The sequence below is a fragment of the Mytilus californianus genome, unplaced genomic scaffold (genome assembly GCF_021869535.1).
Source record: "Mytilus californianus isolate M0D057914Y unplaced genomic scaffold, xbMytCali1.0.p SCAF_11, whole genome shotgun sequence".
NCBI lineage: Eukaryota > Metazoa > Mollusca > Bivalvia > Mytilida > Mytilidae > Mytilus > Mytilus californianus.
Window position 1 is genome coordinate 8,420,239 of NW_026262593.1, and position 23,814 is coordinate 8,444,052.

General features: G+C 32.4%; 1 protein-coding gene and 1 long non-coding RNA gene across 2 annotated transcripts; one reads left to right on the forward strand and one right to left on the reverse strand.

Annotated features, from left to right (window-relative positions):
• Positions 1-1,642: 1,642 nt before the first annotated feature.
• On the reverse strand, positions 1,643-15,837 carry LOC127719482 (NFX1-type zinc finger-containing protein 1-like). The gene is made up of 3 exons (XM_052225632.1): positions 15,478-15,837; positions 3,279-9,686; positions 1,643-1,814 (listed from the first exon to the last, which is right to left on the reverse strand). The coding sequence occupies exons 2-3, from the start codon at positions 9,670-9,672 to the stop codon at positions 1,678-1,680; spliced, it is 6,531 nt and encodes a 2,176-aa protein (XP_052081592.1). The 5' UTR covers positions 9,673-9,686; positions 15,478-15,837; the 3' UTR covers positions 1,643-1,677.
• A 3,874-nt stretch (positions 15,838-19,711) lies between these two features.
• On the forward strand, positions 19,712-22,183 carry LOC127719492 (uncharacterized). The gene is made up of 3 exons (XR_007990329.1): positions 19,712-19,932; positions 21,153-21,262; positions 22,125-22,183. It is a non-coding gene; the product is annotated as an uncharacterized LOC127719492 (long non-coding RNA).
• The last annotated feature ends 1,631 nt before the right edge of the window (positions 22,184-23,814 follow it).

Genomic DNA, 23,814 nt, shown 5'->3' on the forward strand with positions numbered 1-23,814 from the left:
CATGAAATGAGGTCGAGGTCAAGTGAAAACTGTCTGTCAGACACGAAGACCTTGCATGGTACGCACATACGAAATATAGTTATCATATTACTCATAATAAGAGAGAAATTAAAAATACTACAAATCTGAACTTTTGAAGTAGTCAATGAACCAAGAAAATGAGGTGAAGGACAATGGACATATGACAGACGGAAATTTTATAACATAAGGCATCTATATACGAAGTATGAAGGATCCAGGTCTTCTACCTTCTGAAATATTAAGCCGGATCACTATCCCTATGTCTCGTTTTCTGCGAGAGAAGTCGCAGGCTCGACAAAATAAAAACGAAAAAAAACCAACAAAATATCAGCAACGTTTTTGACAAAAATTTAAATAACGATTCGTTTTGTTTCAAGTAATAATAAAAGCGGAATTTTGAAATATTTCGTTGGCCCAAATTTGTAAAAAAAGTTCAAAAACATTGCTGATGTTTTATGACTTGCAAGTCATTAATTTAACCTCATTCAGTCCGTATTCATTTGACTTTCAATTAAACCCCTTTGTTTAAGATGAGTTACGGATATACTAGGCGTGTTCGGCTATTAAAACTAAAGAGAAAGAATGTCAACAAATAAATTGAAACAAGGGTGAAACACTTCGTTGACTGATTCGATCCACAAAAAATCATTCTTATACGGGTAAAAACGATAATTAACATATTTTGTTAACATATAACATGAAATCAAACAGACATATATAAGTCCAACTGTACGTGCTCGCTATCTATTTATATTTGCATTTCTTATTTATATCGAGTTGAACGAACGTCGGCAGTTTTTGGAGGTCATCTCGATGGTTAATTAGATGACGTCTAGACTAAAATACGCACGAAATGCAGATAAAGATTATCGATTTGTAATTTGGATATACGTTTCAGTATGTTATAAATCAAATGTGAGAATTTGAGTCAAATTGATGAACATTTATTTGACAGCTTATGGCCCTTTAATGGATTATTACAATAAATCGTAACCGAATAAACCCCTTTATTTATATATAAATTAAATATAAACGATATGTGACTGTTAATTGCTGCTTGTATACATAACTATTGATACCCGTATCTTGATCTTTGATGTGTATCATTGGGTGTCTTGTCATTCTGCTGGATTGTCCTTGAGTTATTATTACTGATACGGAGAGGAAACTCCCATTAATGTAACAATTCAATAATTTTAAATGACACCTTCAGGCTGATTGAATAATACTTTCCTTAATTTCATTTTAAAAATGAAAACTATGTGCATATACATCTCTGCAAAATACACGTTTATTATGAATGTACATGTATGAAAAAGTATAAAATAAGACATCATGGTTTTTCATGAAGTTAACAAACTCTTACCATACCTCCTCCTCCCCAAAGATAAACAAAACAAACGCTCTCCGGTTGACTAATCTAGTTTGTTGAAGACTAAGTCCTTATGAATTCGCAGCATTACATTACCGCGCACATTTCTTGCAGTGTGTACTAAAGTGCTGATTATGGAAGAGATTGTATATCAAAATCTGGCCGAAAGATTAAAGATTTGTGTTTAGTGCTCACAGCACATTATACACAGTATACCTGATAATTTTGAAAAATATAATTAACAGAGTATTACCAGCAAAGAATATAATTAAAAATGAAATATTTTAAAGATTTTCAAAATCCATAGCTCTCTCATTGTCATCAGTTAGAATATGATCCGCACCACCTATTGCCAATCCACACTGTGGACATTTTATTTTCTCCATTGGCATGCCACATTCTCCTATAGAATAATAATGCCCTGAAACGAGAGGAATCTAAAACTTGAAGACTACCTGTTTTAAGGAAACCCTCTATATACTATCACCAGAATCCATAAAATGTATTTACTGATACCAGATTTTACGAAAATATCCAAACAAATGAACATGAAATTAGATAAGCACATTAAGGATTTTAAAAATTGGTATATATATTTTGTAATTCATTAATTGCTTAAGAGGAAATCGATGACATCGGCATATCTACTCTTGGTTTGCTTTTGAAAATAACTGTAATTAATTCAATGAATAAACCAATAAGGAAGATGTACAATAGCTGTAGATGCTGACAATTGAGTAGATTTTTAAATTTAAAGTAAACTCAAGGTAAAGGATGAGTTTCTGATGAAAAAAACATAAAAATCACATTACTATATGCAGTCGATCACTCACTTTCTAGTAAGGGTTACTAAGTGAGCACTTATTAAACATATTGTTTTTCCTTATTGTCAAACATATTTAAAGGTCTCCAATACAGAGGTTATTTAAGGTATAAATCTGCTTTGAATTACCGTATCTGGTATTAGGCTGTCTGAAGGCTTGGTTGATTTCCATCGGGAGATTACGTTTAATTTGTAATCATTTTTCATATATTTTTAAGAAATATCAGGGAAAAGGTAAGTACTACCAAATGCCATACTCTTAAGTTCTTAATTTTTTTTATCTCTTGATTGGTATATTCATAGTAGATTTACTTGTTTTGAAAATATAAAAAAAAAATCTCATGTCTTTTACCAAAGAAGTAAAAAGTGTCAGTTTGTATTATTGTACGTCATAAGCTCATCATAGATACCAGGATTAAAAATTGTGTACGCCAGATGTCCATTTCGTCTACAAAAAACTTAACAGTGACGCTCGAATGAAAAACGTTAAAAGACCAAAAAAAGTAAGAAGTTGACAAGCATTGTGCACCCAAAATTCCGAAAGGTTTTGCCAAATATTATTTATATTGTTTCCAGATAGGAATTGAGAACTTTTGTTCCAGATTTCCAAATACAAGACCGTAAACAAAGTCAAATATATTATCCTCTATTAGGTAGTCAGTCATTAAATGGAAACATCCATTGAATTAGTTTCTGTAAAATTGTTAAGACTGTAAGAACTGGAGTTGTCGTCTGGACACTTGTTTATCATTGAGGACAGTATGTTTACATGTAAAATACTTTTCATCTAATTGTTGACTGTTATGTTATTGACTATACCTATCATTCCCTTCATTCATATTAAGTATGATGTATCAGAGCTACTTTGTTAGGTTTGTTAAGTTTTAAAAGTTTGTTAGTATTCAAAATTTTAAATTTGTACGGCTATTACTTTTAGAATTTCATCTCATTTTTTGTTCTAAATTTTGGCAGCGAGGTAGTTACGTTGTGTAACCATATTAATTTTTTAAACTTGCAAGTTCAAGTAGTGCAATTTCTTTATTTTCAAAAATTCTCACTTACCGTTTTTACATTTGTACCAATGTCCTGATCCCATAAATTCATTCTCCATGGCTCGTTTTATCATTTGCTTCTCTTCCAAAGTAAGACCAATCATTCTAGAGGAGACTTCGTTAGTTTCCCTTCTCATTTTTGATATTTCGTCTTCTTGCACAACTTCATTAGATTTAAGTTTTACCAAGTAATATTGAATATCCTGAGGGAGTGCAAGTCCCTCATCTTGTTTATAAAGTTCTTTTTGGAATTTATGAATATCAGCTGTTAGTTGTAGTCGTCGTTTTTCCAGAAAAAATTCGTTATATTCTTGTCTTGCATATCTGCTTCGCTTTAAAAACACCCATGTTTCCAGTCGATCTAACCATGCTTTTAATAGCCGTCGACAGTCGGAAGGAAACTTTTTTTTTCTGAGGTTACGTATTTCTTCATAAAAAGTTAACTGATCGACTATCATGTTCAGAATATCGGCCGATCTAGTGGTTTGAACTTTGTCCCTTAGTTTAGTGAATTTGTTACGAGGTAAGTCAAATTCATATTCAGTGAGTAACTGTCTAGTAGTAAACCGCTTTGCATTGAGATCAGTACCTTTTTCGCTATTTCGAATGGTTCGAAATACTTCACAAATGTTTTTGTTGATAAGTTTTAGTTCGTTAGAATATCTTTTTGACTTTGATATTTTTGTACTGCACTTTGGGCATTTCAAAGACTTGATTTCGTTACTGGTATTATCCAGGACGTTTGAAATATATTGGTCTAGTCCATTAACTTCCAAAACGCATGTGCAGTCTTCTAACCGAATGAACATGGCGTTATCTTCTTCTTCATATCCAAATAATATTTCTGTCAAGTTATCGCATACTTTACAAACACACTTTGAACATTCGCATAATAGTCCTGAACATTTGTGACCGAGGCCACAATCTAGTATAGTATTACAAAGAGTATTACATTTTGGTCTTTTGCAAGGTTCCATACATAATTTATCACACTTAAATTTGTTTGGACATTCTGCTTTACACTCCCACTGACAAAGTTCAATACACTGTATACAACTATCGCCACATCTGCTTTTACATCTATCACCATGAATACATTGTCGATCGCACTTCTGTTTACAAGGTGGACATTGATAATTGCAATATTCTTTACAAATATGTCCACATACTAAGTTTCGATTGCATTTTTCTTTACATGGTACATGAAGCCTTCCTTGACTACAATCTGAACATGTTCCTTGACATTTGTGACCACAAGCTAATATTACTAAGCACGGTAAGCTACACGGTGGGTCATATTTGGTGCAACAACCCACCTGTACTAAATGTCCACAGCGGGCTTCCACTTTTATCAACTCCATACAGTCATCTTCTGAATTGCAAGGATCTGTACAACGTCTCTGACAAAGATGACCACATGATATAATAGCTTGACATCGCTCATCGCATGACGCCAAATCTGGATCTTCAGAACATTTCATACGTTTTTTATGTTGACATTCAGATATGATCTTTTCCACAATTTCATTGCATGTTCCACATGCATATGGAAAATGGCAAGATTTAATGCACCGATGTCCCATTTCGCATACTTCTTTGTGACATTGTTTTGAACAATCGTTTGAATGAGCAGGATCATCTACATGACATTTCCTTGAACAAAAGTGGCCACATGGTCTCCTGACAGAGCAAGGTTTTTGACATCCGCCATCTGCAACAAGATCAAAGTCGTTTGACTTAGAAATGTAGGTTGAATTCTTGTGATTTTGACATGTTAGCTGCAGACGTGTGCCAAAAGATTTGTTATCTTCCGCATCCTTAACAATATCATTCCATAGTCTTGATTTCGCTTTTAAAAGTTCGAAATTGCCTATTGCGTAAAGTCCAATTTTTGCTCTTGATAGAGCAACACAAACTCTATTTGGCTCGGATAAATGGCCTATTGTGTTTTCTATATTACTTCTAACAAGTGACAATAATATTATTTCATTTTCCTCCCCTTGAAAATTGTCTACTGCTGTTACTTTTACGCCCAGCTCATTTGATGGTTTGTCATGATTATTTGAAACTACTGGACAATTTACAACGCCATCTATATAAGAATCCTTCTTTGAAAGTTCGTATTCTATAGGCCTAATCAAGTCGCGTAGAAGCCGAACCTGGTCTAGGTATGTTGACAGCACAGTTATTTTAGAAGATGGATATCCTTGCATTCTGAGATACCTGTACAATTGACAAATTAACAATGCCTCGAAAGTGTTCTTGTGACTTTTTGATAGCTCTTCGCGCTCCCGATCTTCAAACACAGAATGTGATAAAAAGAACATATTAGAGTGAATTCCTTTGACATTTTCGTACTTCAACACACTGTTATCGTCTTGCAATGTACGATAAATGTGAGGCACTAAAAGCTTGGATATCGTTGGTCTCATTCGATGTTGATATTCTAATTGTTTAAATGGGAAACGTCCACCAATAAGTCTTTCAAAAAGGGAAATATTTATTTTATGTTGTCGTGCTGTTTGGTAATCGTTGTAAGAAGGGCGCAGTTGTTGATGGTCGCCAATCATAATAAGTTGCTGGCATGAAGATGTCAAACATGCCACTACGTGATGTTCTGGAATTTCGGCAGCTTCTTCAAGAAGAACAATGCTTGGAGAAACGCGTTTAAGTATTTCTATATCTCTTGCCGCTCTAGTTGTTGTACATGCTACAAGTTTTGCTCTCTTCAATATGTTGATATCAGCTATGTGTTGAATCTCTTCATAACGTTCTTGAGCTCTTTTGTAGCTTTTCTCACAATCTTGTATTTCTTTATTGATTGGAATGAGAGACTGGTGAACCCAGTATTTATATAACTGCCACCTTTCTTCTTCATTGTGAATGTACCATATATTGGACACTGAACTTGCTTTTCCAATCGTCATTGCTTGTGTACAGCAGAGTTTCTCCTCTATTTTTCTGATTAAACTATTTTTTTCATTCTTATCGTAATTCTCCCAAAACCATGGTTTGGTTTGCGATTTCTCTTTGCCAAATACAATGCTTGAAGAAACCACCATTTCAAGTTTTTCTAAGTCTAAATGCATCTGTAGATCTTTTTTCATTGTTTGTATGTCCTCTTCATCATTATCTCCACTTTGATCATTATACCAATTTTCCTCTTCATCCAAATAATCAAAATCATCTTCTTCATAACTATTTGCCCAATAATTATGTTGTTTAGAAACTACTTGCTGTGTTATTGATCCAATGTTAAGCCACCTAATTAAAGAATCTTCGTTCCTGAGTGCACTGTACTGTGTGTCAGTAATCACATTAGCTACATAATGGAGCCAGTCTTGATGAACTATTCCTGTCAGAATTTCCTCTCGTAGTTTTTTCAGGTTTTCATGCTCTTTGATCCTAGTTTTCAGATTTGTTCTAGCATTTAATGCCATTCCATTTAGTTCGCCCGAGCTTTCCCTTTTTGTGCGTGTTTCAACTTCTCCCCTCCGAGTAATGTACTCTTCCTTGCTGTAATTGTATGCTCTGCGTTTAGTCGTCAAATTATATTTTCTCAGTGATTCATTATCTGATCTTGTTCCTAATCGAACAATATCAGTGGTGTCGGTTTCTCGAAATTGTTTAGAAATATCAAGTAAAAAATTATCTAATGCATGGTTGGTGTAGCTGAGAAGTAGCATTGGCCCTTGGTTATCATGTTGACGCCATATATGCTCATTTTTTAATAGAAGTTCAGCTATTTTGAGTCCAACTACTGTTTTCCCTGTTCCTGGTGGTCCTTGTATTAAGGCAAGTTTACTTTTCATTGATGTGAGAAAAGCTTTGTGTTGTGATTCGTCCATTTTGAGAAAATCTGCATCAGGCCAGTTTGACTCAGATGCAATATCTATGTTGTATGCCTGTAGTTCAGAATTCAAACAGCTGATATCAAATCCTTCTTCTGCGAATTTAGGGGATTCAAAATAATCTGGCAAATTGTGTTCTATGCTCCGCCTCTTGTTTAACAACTGTTTCCCGAAAGGTAAACTATTTTCCCCAATGAATATATCACTGTGCATACATTTAAGTGATTGCAATGTATGAAAGTAAGACGGAAAGAAAGCTTGGCTTTCAATTAGAAGAACATCAGACTGTTGAAAAATTGTAGACACATCTCCAATATCCTCGGTAAATTTAATTTCAAAAATCCCATTTTTTAGATCCCCAGCATTACGCTCCGCTACAGTTGCGTACTGGAGAATAGAAAATGTTTTGTTAGTTAAGCAAACAAGAGATCCAAATGTAAGTAACTTTCTGGTGTTCCAGTTGATTCGACTATATGGAGTGATATCAAATCTTATTTTCCAAGTTAATCCGTTCTGTTCATTGCAACAGCGTGTTAGAAAAGTTATATTTTTAAAAACACGGATGTCATCATGTCGCCATCTTTTCTCAAGGCAATCTGGATCTTCATATATACTATCTTTTAAAGACATCAACCCTCTACATAAGGGCCTAATAAAATCTTGACGATGAACCATAAATAGTCTTCGTAAGTAGGCTTCTTCTGTTTCATACTCAGTATCAACGATAGAACTTTCACACGACTGTATTTCAATAAGATCTGGCAATATAGCTAGTGTTGAAAGTTTGTTCTCTGTGTAAGGAGTTTTCTCTGGATCCCATTTGTCTCTTATTTCTTGTATTAAAGACTCTAGGTCTCTTTGTTGATTCTCATCTTTGACTTTTTCGTAAACACATCTTTCTAAAGAATCTAATGGTTGCATTAAATCGGAGGGTCCAGTCTTGACATGACATACAAGCCCTTTCATCAAAACAAGTAAATTTGTCAGCATGTGAATTTGTTCCTGATCAAACTGTAAACGAAGCTCGCAAATAATATCTTTTATATCCTGTCGGTCAAAAAACTTCCTTTCTTTTAATGGATTGAGAGCTTTCTGTACTAATGAATTATGCTTAGACTCACAAACCTGACACATAACTTGCAAAAATAAGGACATATGCTCAATTACCACATGCTTAAATAGAAATGTGTCTAGTTCTCTACTGCAAGTACTCAGATAAGCCGCTAAACTATCGCTATCCATGTTTGATAATTTTGCAATGTCTATCTTTTGATCAGATGCTTCAAATCCATTCTGAGAACGTTTTGTGAATGTTTTATTTCCATTGTAATTTTGCTTTGTGTTTGGGCCTCTCGATTTGACATTTGAACGAGATTGATATCGGTCTTTGCAATTCCTTCTTTGATTCACATTTAACGAGTATGTGTATGGATCAATCGCATTGCTGTATGTGTCGTCGTTTTGAATTGTTATCGTGCAATTTTTTTTAGAATTCTGGGAAGATACTCCGTACCTTGTGGTCTCATGTCTGCTATCTTTTTCGTGTATTTTTTTGGTATTTCTATCATGTTCAGTGTTGATGTCAGCAATTGAATGAGATGAATAAAAGTCGGTTTTTTTGCATGGAGACCTTTGTTGTCTTGTATGTCTGTGAACCAAATGGGGACTAGAAGTTTGTCTTCTTTGCTGTTCTGATGTATTTGTTAGTGAAGATTGTCCTCTATATCTAGGATTTTGTGGTGACTTTGAACGTGATCGTTTATATATAGTTTTTTGCCTTGAACGTTGTCTGTCAAGAGAAATATCTTGCCTTTCCGGAACGCGAACGCAACGATTTCTCTCCTTTGAAAAGGATGATCGTTCTCGTCGTCTAGGGGAAAGGTGAGGTTCTCGACTTCTGTTGTTCTTAGAACGTGACCTTTCAGGTGTTCTTTTTCTATGAAACGGTCGTTTGTCTCTGGTTCTGTCATTGTAATCATGTGCATTATGGTGGTAATTTTTACTACTTTCCCCATATTTTTCAGTGTTTGATGTTTTAATTTTCTTTTTCCAATTCGTGTCGGTGCTATGTGATTGGCTTGTGTTTTTTCGTTTTCGTGACTCATTTGTTTTCTCTTGTGACGAAAGGTTCTCTGTTGGTACATCCAGCTGTCTTATGTTGGTATCATATTTGTGAGCTCTATCTGTTGTTTTGAATGCAACGCTTGATTCAGATCTTGTTTTAAAGTTATTATTATCCTGAAAGTCTTTTGAAATTTTTCGAATATCCGTTATCGATTGATTTGTTGTAGTTTGTCCTATACGTTCACTCAGCGATTTCTTTTGTTTAGTACCCAAACGGTCAAATACAGATAGTCTATTTGCATCGTTTGTTGGGTTCTTTGTGTCTGTTTCGTCTTCCTGTTGGAGGTCAACAGTTATGGATTCAAAGTCTACGTCACTATAATCAACACTTGGTCTTATTGAATTATTTGGATTTAGATTCGGCGTTGTAGATGTACAAATCTTGTACCTTCTAGTAAAGATCGGTTTGTGTCTTTTGTTTCTTCCCATTTCTCACTTTAACACTGAATGTAAAAAATATATTAAATGTTACTGAAAAAAAGAGGTTCGTTTTTAAATTTCTTCTTTCATTGCTACTTATTTTGATGTCATAATAATATTTTTACTTTTCCCGGAAAGTGCTTCAACATAACTAAATCATCTCGAACGAAGATACGTATGTGTTTCAGTATCGATTTCAAAAGAATATTAAAAAAACTAAGTATCTACGTTTCACAAGAAGGAAGAAGGACTTTCTACATATAGGTTTTAATTTAAGATCATTCAGGTGTGCTATATTAAGACTCAGTAAAGACACGTCATAATTCATTTTAATTGATATATTCAACAACACTTACCGTTATCTTGAGGATATTTTTTTCCTTGAATAATCAAGAATTTTCTAAATATGCTGCCAAAATTTACCCAAAAGAACTTACTTTAAATCAATCAAATATAAACGGTAATAAATGTCCTTTCCTAGATTTAGATATTTCAGTTTTACACGGGAAACTCTACACAAAAAAATACGTCAAAAAGGACAGGTTTTCATTCCGTATTGAACATTTTCCTTTCTTAGACGTTAAACGTTTCATTGGCACCATCTTACGGTGTTTATGTATCCCAAATTGTTCGCTATGTCCGTGTTTGTAATGATGTTTTTGATTTCAATGAACGTAATCTATGTATTACTGGTAAATTTTTGGAGAAATTACTGACTTACTAATTTACCAGTAATACACAGATTACGTTCATTGAAATCCCAAAACGTCACAACACACACGGGCATAAAGAACGAGTTGGGATATATAAACACCGTAAGATGGAGCTAAAGGAACATCACCGTCCAAAAAATGAAAAATGAACATAGGGAACAAAAAATCGTCCTATTTCGTAAATTTTTGTGTAGAGTTTCTCGTGTAAAACTTAAATATCTAAATCTAGGAAAGGACAGTTATTGATGTTTATAATTGGTTTATTGAAAGTAAGTTTCTTTTGGATAAATTTCAGCAAAATCTTTAACAATGAATTGATTGATTGATTGATTGGTGTATAACGCTATTTTCAGCACTTTTGCGCTATTTCGTGGCAGTTAGTTTTTATTGGTGAATGAAGCCGGGGTGCCCGAAATAAACCTTGATCTTCGGTAGGAAAACTGACAATCCTAGTCAATTAAGATCAGAATCGAGCGTACCTGTCAGGTGCGGGATTCAAAGTCCCAACCTCGGTGTTGACAGTCTAGTGATACAGTAGTTCGACTACTTAGACCACTCTGCCACCTAGGCCCTAGATTATTTAACGACCAAATATCATCAAGATAACGGTAATTGTTATTGAATTAATCGATTAAATGGAATTAAGACGGGTCCTTACTGAGTTTGGCCATACATTATGATTAATAACAGTACAGGAACAAGTCTGCTATGAAAGGGGTGCAATCGGTGCCCATAGATATACCTACAACTTGTCGATAAACTTTATTGCCGAAACGTACGTAAATGTTGTCAAGGAGGAAATTTACAACTTTAATCATTTCATCACAACTCCAGTAAGTATATCCATAAAAATAAGAAGATTTGGTATGATTGCCAATGAGACAACTCTCCACCAGAGACCAAATGACACAGAAATTAACAACTATAGGTCACCGTACGGCCTTCATCAGTGAACAAACCCCATACTGCATAGTCAGCTATCAAAGGCCCCGAAATGACAAATGTAAAATAATTCAAACGAGAAAAGTAACCGCCTGATTTATGTACAAAATAATGAACGATACACAAATATGATATACAGCAACAAACGACAACCACTGAATTACTGAATAAGCATGTTTACCTTTCTCGTTTGAGAAGAAGGCTTTATATGAGTAGCAGCAAATAAATTAGCAATAAAATGTTCAAACGACCATTTGGTTAAAAAGAAAACCTTTTGTTTGATAAGATTGTGTGGAAGTGTAGTGTCAAGAGTAGACACAATAATACATGTAATCATATCATATATGCGACACATCTTTTATTTTGGGGTTCTCTATGCTATTCAACTTCGTACTTTATTTGGCCTTTTTAACTCTTTTTCTCTTTTTACTCGAGCGTCACTGATGAGTTTTATTTTTTTCGTGTCTGTCGTACAAAATTTTAAGCCCGGATATCTATGATGAGATTATTTACAAAAAAATAAAACAGTGGGTTTTCTGAAAATATGCCAGATCGAAAGTAGATTTACAGGAAATGTATTTGTAACTTATATTTTAGTAAACAAGTTATATCGGTTAAAAGCTCAGTAGAGCATAATACAATTTGTATTGTAAAACATGATACCTACTCTATTACGTGACGGGTATGTTGATATGATTGAAATAACATAAAATTGTTTTAAAAAGTTGGGTTTTTAAATAAAAGTAACATACATTTTTCAAAATAGATAAATATATTTAAAAATATTTCATCTATCTTTTGTCAATTATATATTATAAACATTGTAAAATCAATATTATTCATCGTCTATCGATTTTTAAAATTAAAAAAAAATGTGCCATAGTTTAGCCGTACTGTGACCTATAGTTGTTATAACTTCTTAATCATTTGGTGTCTGGTGGAGAGATGTTTGATCATGTTTCATTGGCAATTATACCACATCTTCTTATATTTATTTCTGAATACTTCAACATGTTGTTAACCGATTTTCATTCAATGTAACTCTTTGAAATTTTCACTTACACAATATTTGGTTCTATAATAACCTTCCCCACCCCCATCCCCACCTGCCCCCCCAAAAAAACTCTTTGAAATTTTCACCTACACAATATTTGGTTCTATAATAACCTTCCCCACCCCATCCTTTTTCAAATGGCAAAATTAAAAGCTCAAACACATCAAAACAATGGAAAACAATTGTTATATTCCTGACTTCGAACAGGCATTTCCTTAAGTAGAAAATGGTGGATTAAACCTGGTTTTATAGCACTTGTATGACAGTCGCATAAAATTCAATTATATTGACAACAATTTGTGAACAAAACAAACAAATATAATAGTTAAAAATGTCCAAAAAAAATTACGTCATATCTATTATCTTACACCGTTGGTAGTGTCTATTTGGCTTTAGATAAAACAGACAGTCGCATAGAATTCCATTATATTGACAACAATGTGTGAGCAAAACAAACAGACATAATAAGTAACTAGAGGCTCTTAAGAGCCTGTGTCACTCACCTAGGTCTATGTGCATCTTCAACAATAGATATTCTCCATCTTTGTGGACTAGAATAGAATTCATGACAAAAATCTCGTATTTGTTGGAATAGTCTTGCTGGTCATTTTTGCTTATTTAAGATTCTATATATTTAATATAGTTTTTTCAGATAGTAGGCAAGAACACAATTTAATGATAAAAATCGTTATTAAGGAGAACAAATCCAATAAGGGGTCATCAGACGATTTAAACTATGTTGACTTATTTGTAGATCTTGTCTTGCTGATCATTTTTGCGAAATAAAGTTCTATCCATCTATTATATTTTTTTCAAATATAAGGCAAAAAAAGTACACAATTGGTCAGAACCATTATTAATGGGCAATAACTCCAATAAAAGGGCGTCAGATGATTTCAACTATTTGACTAATTGGTAGATCTTGTCTTGCAGATCATTTTTGCCTTTCTAAGTTTCTATCTATCTATTATAATACTTTTTCAGATATTAGGCAAAAACTCAAAAAACTAGTAAAAACTGTTATTAAAGGGCACTAACTCCACTAAGGGGTCATCAGATGATTTCAATCATGTTGACTTATTTGTAGATCTTGTCTTGCTGATCATTTTTGCGAAATAAAGTTTCTCTCTATCTATAATAATTTCAAGATAATAGGCAAAAGTTTAAAAAGTTGGTAAAATTCGTCATTTAAGGGCAATAACTCCTATAAAAAGTCTTCTAACAGTTTTGAAGTTAACAGACAATAGACAGATCTCATCATTCCAAACGTTTTTGCTCTGTCATATTTTCTCCATTTATAGTGGTTTACAAGATAGTAGACAAAAGTTGCATTTTACCCCTATGTTTTATTTTTAGCCATGTCTGCCATATTGGTTGGCAGGCGGGGTCATTGGACACTTTTTCTTAAACCAAATACCCTAATGATTATTGTGGCCAAGTTTGGTAAAATTTGGATCAGTAGTTTCACAGGAGAAGATTTTTGTAAAAGTTAACGACGAAGGACGACCACGACGACCACGACGGAGACGACGGACGACGAACGACGGACGCCAAGTTTTGAGAAAAGCTCACTTGGCCCTTAGGGCCAGGTGAGCTAAAAAAAAAGTCAAAATTGAGGTACAGCAGTCAACATTGTGCTATAATCTTAATCACTATATAAACAAACATACAATTGATGATGATGGCGACTCTTCAAATAAAGTTCTATAGTTTTTGAACCAATGCCAAAAAGGAAACCACAACAGTAACTTATATGATTTAAATAACCAACTGATATTACTTGAAAGTCCCTTCCACATGCTGGGTTAAGCCATTTATGTAGCGCCATGCCGTAAGCTCTTACCCGGTTTTTGAAAGAGTTAGTTCGGTAAGGGCCCGATTATTAAGTTTAATGTTTAAAGATAATAAATATTTTACAGTGATAAAAAGACAGAAATTGAATATAACTTTTTTGAATAAGTTTTGTACTTTTAAATCGTTGGTTATTACTCCTAAATAGATCAAAATTGAGATTTTTGCGACATTTGACAAAATCGTCCACATTTCAACCGAATTAAGGCCAAGGAAAAATAACGTGAGGGTACCCAAATTGCACCTATTTTGGCAGTTTTTTCACCTACGTTTATTTATGATCCAGACAAAAGTTTTCATTCTGTGTTTATTTTGTAGATGTATCCTTATTTACTATATAGATCCACCAATTTAATTTTGAATCCATATTGAATAATAGAAAAATGGGTTTGAACCTACCTCTAAACGTTCCATGCTTCTGTAATGAGGAGTACCCAAATTGCATCTATGCTTAAATTCACATCCTTATCCGAATAACTGATGTTTAGTTTTATATATCCCAATATTTAGAACAATTTGACAATAGTCCATGCTTTTCCGTAGATTTTACTTTTTCCAGTGAATACTTTATCTGTTGATATATACTGTGAATGTTTTGTGTATATTTAAATATATTTAGCTATATTGAAAGACGTGTATAATGTCAAATAATAAAACTACTAATTATTTAGTCTCTAAGAAAACTTGTAAGATTTCCGCTGCTATTTTTTTCTAAATGTGTGAGGGGGGGTAGGAGGGGTCCTGATCCCGAAATCCCGGGCTTAAAAACATGGAATCCCGAGGTCCCGATTTAAAAAAAATTAAATCCCGACATCCCGAAATTCGAAAAAAGAATTCGCGGATCCCGAAAGGATCAATCCCGAAATCCCCCTCATGTGTGCAATTTGGGTACTCGGTGCAATTTTGGTACTGTGACATTAGAGCGCAGGCGTCGACAAACGTAATATTTAAGTCAGATATGTAACATCTTCTTTGTCGACGCATGCGCTCTATGTTTCCTGTCCAAAACATCAATGAAAATTTACCCGTTTTCATTAAATTTTCGTGGAAAATCAAAATGAATGCTATTTGTGAGTACGTAAATTTCAACAAAAAGACATATAATTTCCTAACTAGTCATTGTATTAGCTATGATTCATTGTGATATTGGTCAATAAATCCAAATATGAAATTGTAGCTAGAAATAGTGGCTATTTTAGAGTGTTATCGAACGTACTCCTTTATTTAGATGTGCTTTCATTAAAACAAACTTACCAATTTGATCTGTATATCTAGCAATGGAAAACCCAGTTGTACTTCCTTCTGTAGTGATAACCTTGTATCCCTACGAACATTTGTTTACATCGAAACTATTATTATGTTCCAAAACTGTTTCATTCAATATCCGTGTTAAATATCATGCTGATATACGAAACAGACTTGTTTATGTCATTCGTGACAGAAATACAGTGAATAAAAGTTGGGTACAAAGTACAAGGATATTTTTGCTTCTAAATCGAAAGTAGATTTTTTAAAAACGATATCCTAATTAAGCACTTTCTAGTTATGATTAATTGATTTTGGTCTATATAGTAACTGTATATAATTGATGTATTAAATACCTACACGTATATGCGCCATTGGAAAATGTTGGGTTATGTTAATATTAATTAATCATGCATAAAAGGATATGTTGGGTACATACCAAATGTCAATAAAACAACATTCTCATGCCACAAAAGGCAAAAAAGTGACGAAAATCACACACGCACTTGTCTATGATTTTTTTTTACCTTAATATCATTTTTTTCAGAGACAATTGTCTGTAGAAATTCTTTTTTTCCCCTAATTACACTGACATTTTTTCAAGAAGAGAGTTTTGAAAAAAAGGTGATAATGAGTCTAGGGTACGAATATAATTGTTGAATATAAACTCATCATATATACCAGGCCTTTTTATATGACAGAAGCGTGTTTTGTCTACTGTAACAAAAGACTCATCAGTGACGCTCGAATCAAAAATATTGAAAAGGCATAATACATTTATTATTTTTTCTGATTGTATGACAAATGATATATAAGTCAGTGGAAGTCAATAAAATGAATAAGTATATCGTCCCGATTCATAAAAAAAAATAAATTGACATGCTTTTGACATATTTAGAAACTAATTCCAGGAGATGTTTGAGTGCATCGCCATTTACAACGATATAAAATCCTCGAAATGTTCGATGATATTAACACAAAGAAGATGTTTCCATCCTGTCTCTGGGTATAAAAGTTCTGTTTTTTTGTAAATATTGGTCAGCCTGTCACTATTCTTGCTGCTTCCATTTACATTTTTTTCTAGTCTATCTGAAAAGACGACACCATGCATAGTTGTCCAAGTTATCATAAGGATATAAAAAAAAAGGACGGGTATATAATATACTTAATACAACTTTTCAAGATATTATTTATTCAATCTAAATTTTAATTCTCTTAGTACTCCTAAGTGTTTGTTTACACAATTAAAAATGCTTTGTTTTTATTGGTTCATTTAACATTTTCAGACAGAATAACACCAAAAGTCCTATGGCTTGTACCATTGGGGCTATTTAGTAATCAAATGGAAATTCGAACACAAACATTATAGATTTACTCGAATTTTGAAAAGATCACAATATCTGTTTTTCTGAGTTTCAACATTAATCATTTTTTTGACCATTTCATCGCATAAATCAAGATTTGTCACTGTTTTTATGGAAAAAACTACATGATCAGAAACCTACCATCAGCGTTCCGCGCGTGCATGTTGACACTATACGGATTTTATTTACAGAGGCGTTACCTTAATTGGTTTCTTTTTAGTCGATTTACGAGATTTGAACATCATTAAAACTACTGTCGCCTTAATTTTTATCGGCATGATGCTACGACCAGAATTCTCCAATGAAGTGGCATCAGCAAACGACAATTTAAAGTAATATAATTGATTAAGGAACAATACAGAGCCCATGCAACACAGAACCTTGAGCAGAAAAAATAGTAAAGCCTGATGATTCATTTTTGTGAAATCTGTTTTTTTTTTTTTTTTTTATCTGCCATTAAAATAATTTTCAAACCATTTTTTTCAAAGATTGAATTGCATTCCTTTTTTTATTATTAACTAACCATTCCAAATAAAGACAACAGTAGTATACCGCTGTTCGAAATTCATAAATCAATTTAGAAAAAAAACAAATCCGGGTTACAAACTAAAACTGAGGGAAACACATTAAATATAAGAGGAGAACGACGACACAACAGAAACACAACATTAAAATGTAACACACACAGAAAAGAACTATAATATAACAATATAACATTCCAAACTTGTCTTCAACTATTTCGGTTCTTATACATCCTTGGCTTTCAATTATTCGGCTTAAGCTTTGATCCAGAAAAGCGCTTCGGACGCATGAAATTTATAACATGTTCTTTTCACTTTTTTTAAAGCCACAAGTTAAAATCCTTTTTTCCAGCAAATTTAATATGGAGTTGTAGAGGTCAAAAAGTCAGGGGTTCAAGAAACTGGTGGCTAGTTGAATGTTTTCTTGGAAAAAAAATCGAATAGGAATTCATATATGAATTTGCTTTTGATCATTTTTTAAAAACTCTTTCGATATCTTGTCGGCGAAATTGCCCGGTAATTTTGATTAAAAAGTTGAACGGCTTTTCTTAAATAAAAAAAATAACATATGGCATGTTTTCACGAATATGGCTATTTACATTCTCGGAGAGTTTTGTTTTGAAATTATAAGAAAAGTTTTTTCTATTTTAAGGGGACATTTTTAAATAGAGGCGAAAGATACCACAGGGTAGTCAATCTCATAAGTCGAAAACAAACTGACAATGCCATGGCAAAAAAAAAACGACTAAAAGAAAAACAACAGTATAACAAATACAATATTAAAAACTATCTTATTTTTACTTATTTTGTAGGGTACTGTCGATTTTTTTATAATTGAGAATCTGGATAATTTCGCTAACTTCATTTTCGGTTAGCTCTTATGCTTCAATTATACAGATCTAACATTGTTACGCTAAATTCCAGACGAAATATATCTATATACATGAAGAGAAAAAAAATATGCACGAGAATTATGTGGCAGACGAGCTCAGAAGAATGTCAGGTTCAATAACTACCAAAAAAAAAAAAAAAAAAAAAAATCAGGAAAACGAAAATTAAATACGTAATTCTCAAACAAGATAAAGGCATTGAATATTCGGTGATCAGATTATTTTTCAGTCAAGATACTAACCTCACTTAAAAGTCGTTGAGATTTACCACCAATATTTATCTACTGTTCGTATTGAAAACTTCGGAAATAAAGGACACGGAAAAAATTGGAGCGGCGTATAAAGTAAAACCATTCAAACAAAATGTGAAAAAAATTTAAGAAACAAGTTTATCGACTTTGCATTTCATCTCATATATAGAGTTTTTTTTATATCAAACTTGTAATATTTAAAAGTAAAATTACAAAAATACCGAACTCCAAGGAGAATTCAAAACAGAAAGTCTCTTATCAAATGGCAAAATCAAAAGCTCAAACACATCAAACGAATGGAAAACAACTGTCATATTCCTGACTTGGTACAGGCATTTCCTTGTGTAGAAAATGGTGGGCTAAACCTGGTTTTATATCTAGCTTCCCAGCAAACACACAACATTTTAAAAACATTTTTTAAATGTCATATGGACGTCTCTCACAAAATATTTCAATAAGATATCATTTAAACATAAAAAAAAATGTTTATTTTATTGTTTTTGAAATGTTTTATTTCTAACATTTAAGTAAAATGTTTTTACAACATTAACAAAATATTATTTGCTAATATCTTTTATTCATGTTCTCAAACATTGTTCTAAAATATCCCGTAGATATTTTATAATATAAAAAAATAATATTTTCTTCAATTGGTATTTTATATTTTAACAACATTTAAAGTAAATATTTTCCAAATATCCAAAAAACATTCTGGAAAAAAATGTTTTACAAAAAATATAGTTTTGCTATTTGCATAAAATGTTTTATAACGTAAAATTAAAATGTTTTATATAAAACATCTGAAAAATATCAGCTAAATGTTTTCTATAAAATATTCTGACATACACATTACTTAATAGTCTTACTGATATTTTATTCAACATTTTGCGGATATAAAAATAATATTTTATTTAAACTTTATTCAAAACCCCACAAACAACGTTTTGTGGAATTAGCTCGTTTTTTTCAGGATAAGATATAGTACTACATTTCATCAATATCATGACAAGCAAGATACTATGGTTGAAATCCTTAATTGATATCTTGAAGATCCTTGAAGTCAGATTTTATTCCTTCTTATATTAAAATTCAAAAGAGTCAACATTAAATTAAGCAATAAAAGTGTTAATAAACAATCACCTTTCTTTAATGTTTTTCATTTCGTTCGTGTATATTTTAGAAATTAAGAAATGAAAACTGTATTATAACTGTACTAAGTTCAATTTTCGTATCGTTTATATGCCTTACGGAAAACCGACCTTTTCCGGAATCGACTTTTGTTTTATCACCGGAAATGATTTTGAAATTTGAATTTTGAAACGAAGACAGGATATCAACAAAGAGAGCCAAGAAAATTCTTTCTTCTTCTTCCTGGTACGGGAAAGACTCCGGTGCCGGAGTGTGGAATATTGTTTGTTTCGCGATATACATTCACTTGGTAAGAATGATAAATCTGTTAAGATGAAACTTGTGCATTCATTGTGTGTGTTCAATCATAATCGCCGTAATCGGAACCAAATTACATCTGTTTCTGGAGGTGCGGATCAAGGTTTTGAAAAAGGGGGGCCCCTGCCCAAGGCCAAGGCAAGCAAACGTTTGGAGTGATACTTGTAAATAGTCTATACATTTATCTTATAATATAAGTAGCTCCATAATGGGGTCGGGCCCCTAAATCCGCCACTGTTCAAGCATCTACGTACACCAATTATGAATTTTTGCATTGATATAAAAAAAATAAGGATATGTGGCTTGTGTGTTTGATTGCCAATACACCTTATCGCTATTTGTCCGCCATTACTGGCCATGGACATCACAAAAGTTCCCGTAAAATGTTGACGTCATATAAGAAAAAATTTGACACCACAATTGAAAGTAATACACCTTATTGCTATTTGTCCCCCATTACTGGACATCACACAACTGTCACAAGTCCCCTTAAAATTTTGACGTCATCATAAAAAATATCTGATGCCACAATGGAAAAGTGATTGTTGTTTAACGTCAAAAGTTCAAGCAGGATAGATTCTCAGGTCAAGCGGGAATAGCGATAAGGTGTATTATTGTATGACGTATGCTGACGTAAAAAGTTCAAGCGGGACAGATTTCCAAATACTGAAATAGCGATAAGGTGTACAGGTGTATGAGACAGCTAGCCACCAGAATTTAAATGACTTGGATAAAAGAAATTATAGGTCACTGTACGGCTTTCAAAACTGAGAAAATAAAGGCCATATAGTCCACTTTGAAGCCTTGACAAACAAATGTTAAATTTTTCTCAACACAATTGAAACAAAACAATTAAACTGCCTACATTAAATACACATTATGAAAAAGAAATTTGACAGACTTAAACCAACAACAACTATTGCAATAAGCATGATTCAATACCTTGTTTCCGAGGCATGCAAACAAGTTACAATAACAATAATATACATGATATAAGCACCATTTGAATATGGAGATTTTTTTTCCTAGTAAAATCAGTGTATGTATGTATTTGCAAAACAGTAAATTAAATTTCCCTTAACAGCTTAATGAACATTACAAAGACTATGTAAGACTTCAGTACAAGCAAGATAATATAAGCTGTTGCTTAAAATTATATTTATTGCTTCATACACACAATGTACATACAATATATCTTTTATTTTTTAACAGGAGCTAAAAGAAAAGCCACAAAGGACAAGTTCAATATGCAGGTTTACAATTTGGAAGTGGCGCAGGTTCTTTGGAATGTCTACAACCTTTCAGGAGAATTTTTTTTTGAAGTAAGATTTTCATACAGAATTACTGTTATTCCATATTTAATTCAAATATTTAGCATAAACAATGCATTACATTCATGATTAAGGGCATACAATACAGAAAAGATATCTGGATATTTGAATAAATTATTTTTTTTGTGACAAAATAGAAACAAGTTGTTTATTTAAATCAATCTTTTAGTCCAACAGTGTGTTTTCATAAACAACATATTTGCTTTCCTTTGAAGTATTTCAAGTACATATAAACAACTCATTTAATGACATCTGTGTGTTTCTCGGAAGTTAAGTTATATTATTATCATCATTGTGAAAACAATGCGTAACACTTCGATAAGTTATTATGTGCCTATAGTATATACTTCTAGTACTGTATCATATGCCCTTAGATACAAATGACAAGTTATAAACTATGTCACTCTACAGAGTTTAACACTTAAAAAGGACAATAAGATGTTTAATGACATTATGTAGCAGGGCTTTTAAAGGCTCCTACAGGATACAATGCATTTAATGAAAACTAAAAAAAAACAAGAAAAACAACAGCCTGATTTATATAAAACAATAAAAGAAAAAAAATATGATAGACAACAATCAACGAGTATAAATGAAATAAGACTCTTGACTGGACACATATCTCAAGTTTTTTATGTGTTTTTTTTTTAATAACTAAATGAAGTTCAGCGTGGCATATTGCTCTCTCTTAACACGGTCAGCCATTTATCATCCCCTTCCGACAGACTATCATCGTTATTTGTTTCAAAACTTTAAAAGGGGGGATGTATATCCTTCAGGCAACGTGAATCGTTCTATAATAAAGGAATGTGCAAGAAGTTTATATATGAATGTAAGATTAATTTTTTTTCAGAAGCATGGCACAGCAAGAAAAAGATCTAAGACACTACAAGACATTCCAAGTGATTTTGAATAAGACAATTGATTGACTTTTTCAACGTATTCTTAAATAAATCAAATAGTTGATGTAAAATGGTGTTTTGTTCTCATCTCTTCAGCCAATTATCAATGATTATTGACGTAAGATGTAACCCTATTAGAAGTATATTGTTTTAGTTTAGAAAGAGAACTTGTATTGAAAAATCTGAATTTGGGACACAAGTTTTAGTCAATGTAACTTGAACTTAAAAATGTGTATAATGTTTGCATAATGTCCAATGGCATATATGTCATGCATGTTCAGGTTGACATATGCATGATGTGTATAATATAGGTAATAAAAGTTGAGAGTGAAAAACTAAACATTATACCATTGTGGTTGGAATGTGGGCTTTCTTGCACTGTCTGTCGTCTGTCCACCTATATTTGTCGGATTTTGTCCAACAAATATTTTCATCACTGTTTTTCCCAAAACTGCTGATAAAGATGAGTTCATATTTAATGAGCTGCTTGATAGTGATGAACTGTGATGTGTGAACATTTTTGTATCTGGCACCTGTTTCCTGTTTGCTTATACATTGTATTTCAAAATGTTGAATGTTCTCAAATTTTTCATTACTTTAATTAGTAATGCTGATGAACAGAATGACTTCATATTTGGTAAGTGGCTTGACCATGATGAGTTGTGTCTGCCATTTTGGATGTGTCAAAATTTGTAGATACTTCTTGTTTTTAGAGACTTTGAATTGTGAATTTCGTATGCTTAGCAAAACAACTGATTTATTCTTGTTTGTATATAGAATTAATCACTGTGTATAAATTAATTTAACTATCGATTTGTTATTTAAAAAAGCAGGAAACTCAATCAAAAGTACAGAAATTTTTATATTGATATGATCTAGATATCAACCAAAAACATCTTCTTAAAACATTTTGAAAACATTTTTTAGGCACAGTCTCACTTGCAAGAAAACATCCAAAAAACATTTTTATAACATTATTTGATGTTCATGATGTTTTTCAAACATTCAGAAAATATTTCTAGAAAATATTTTTTAAAAGATTATCAAAATGTTTTATACGCCATTGTTTTTGACATTATCATGATATTTCTTTACAACATTTTAATTATATTATGCAAATATTTTAGAAAATATATTAGAAAATGTTTTAGCGATATATATTCTACCATACATTTAATGTTTTTCTCACGTTTTTTTGTGATATTTTCATGACATTAGACACAACATTTTAAAAACATTTTAAAGATGTTTTTGTGTTTGCTGGGTTAGCCTCTCACTTGTATGACAGTCGCATACAATTCCATTATATTGACAACAATGTGTGAACAAAACAAACAAATATAATAGTTAAAAATGTCCAAAAAAATTACGTCATATCTATTATCTAACACCGTTTGTAGTGTCTATTTGGCTTTAGATAAAATAGATATCTTGAAAGATTTACATTCACATTACGAGGAATATGTTAGGGTGGGTTTTAAAAATCGAATACAAATAGAATGTGTATCTTCATATTGATTTCTGATCTGTGTACTATCAGATTATTACATGGCATTTTTCATATCAGATGTATTATCAGTCCAAGGTTCAATATCAGCCCATATGCTGCAACAATGAGAAAAATAACAGTTTAATGTATTG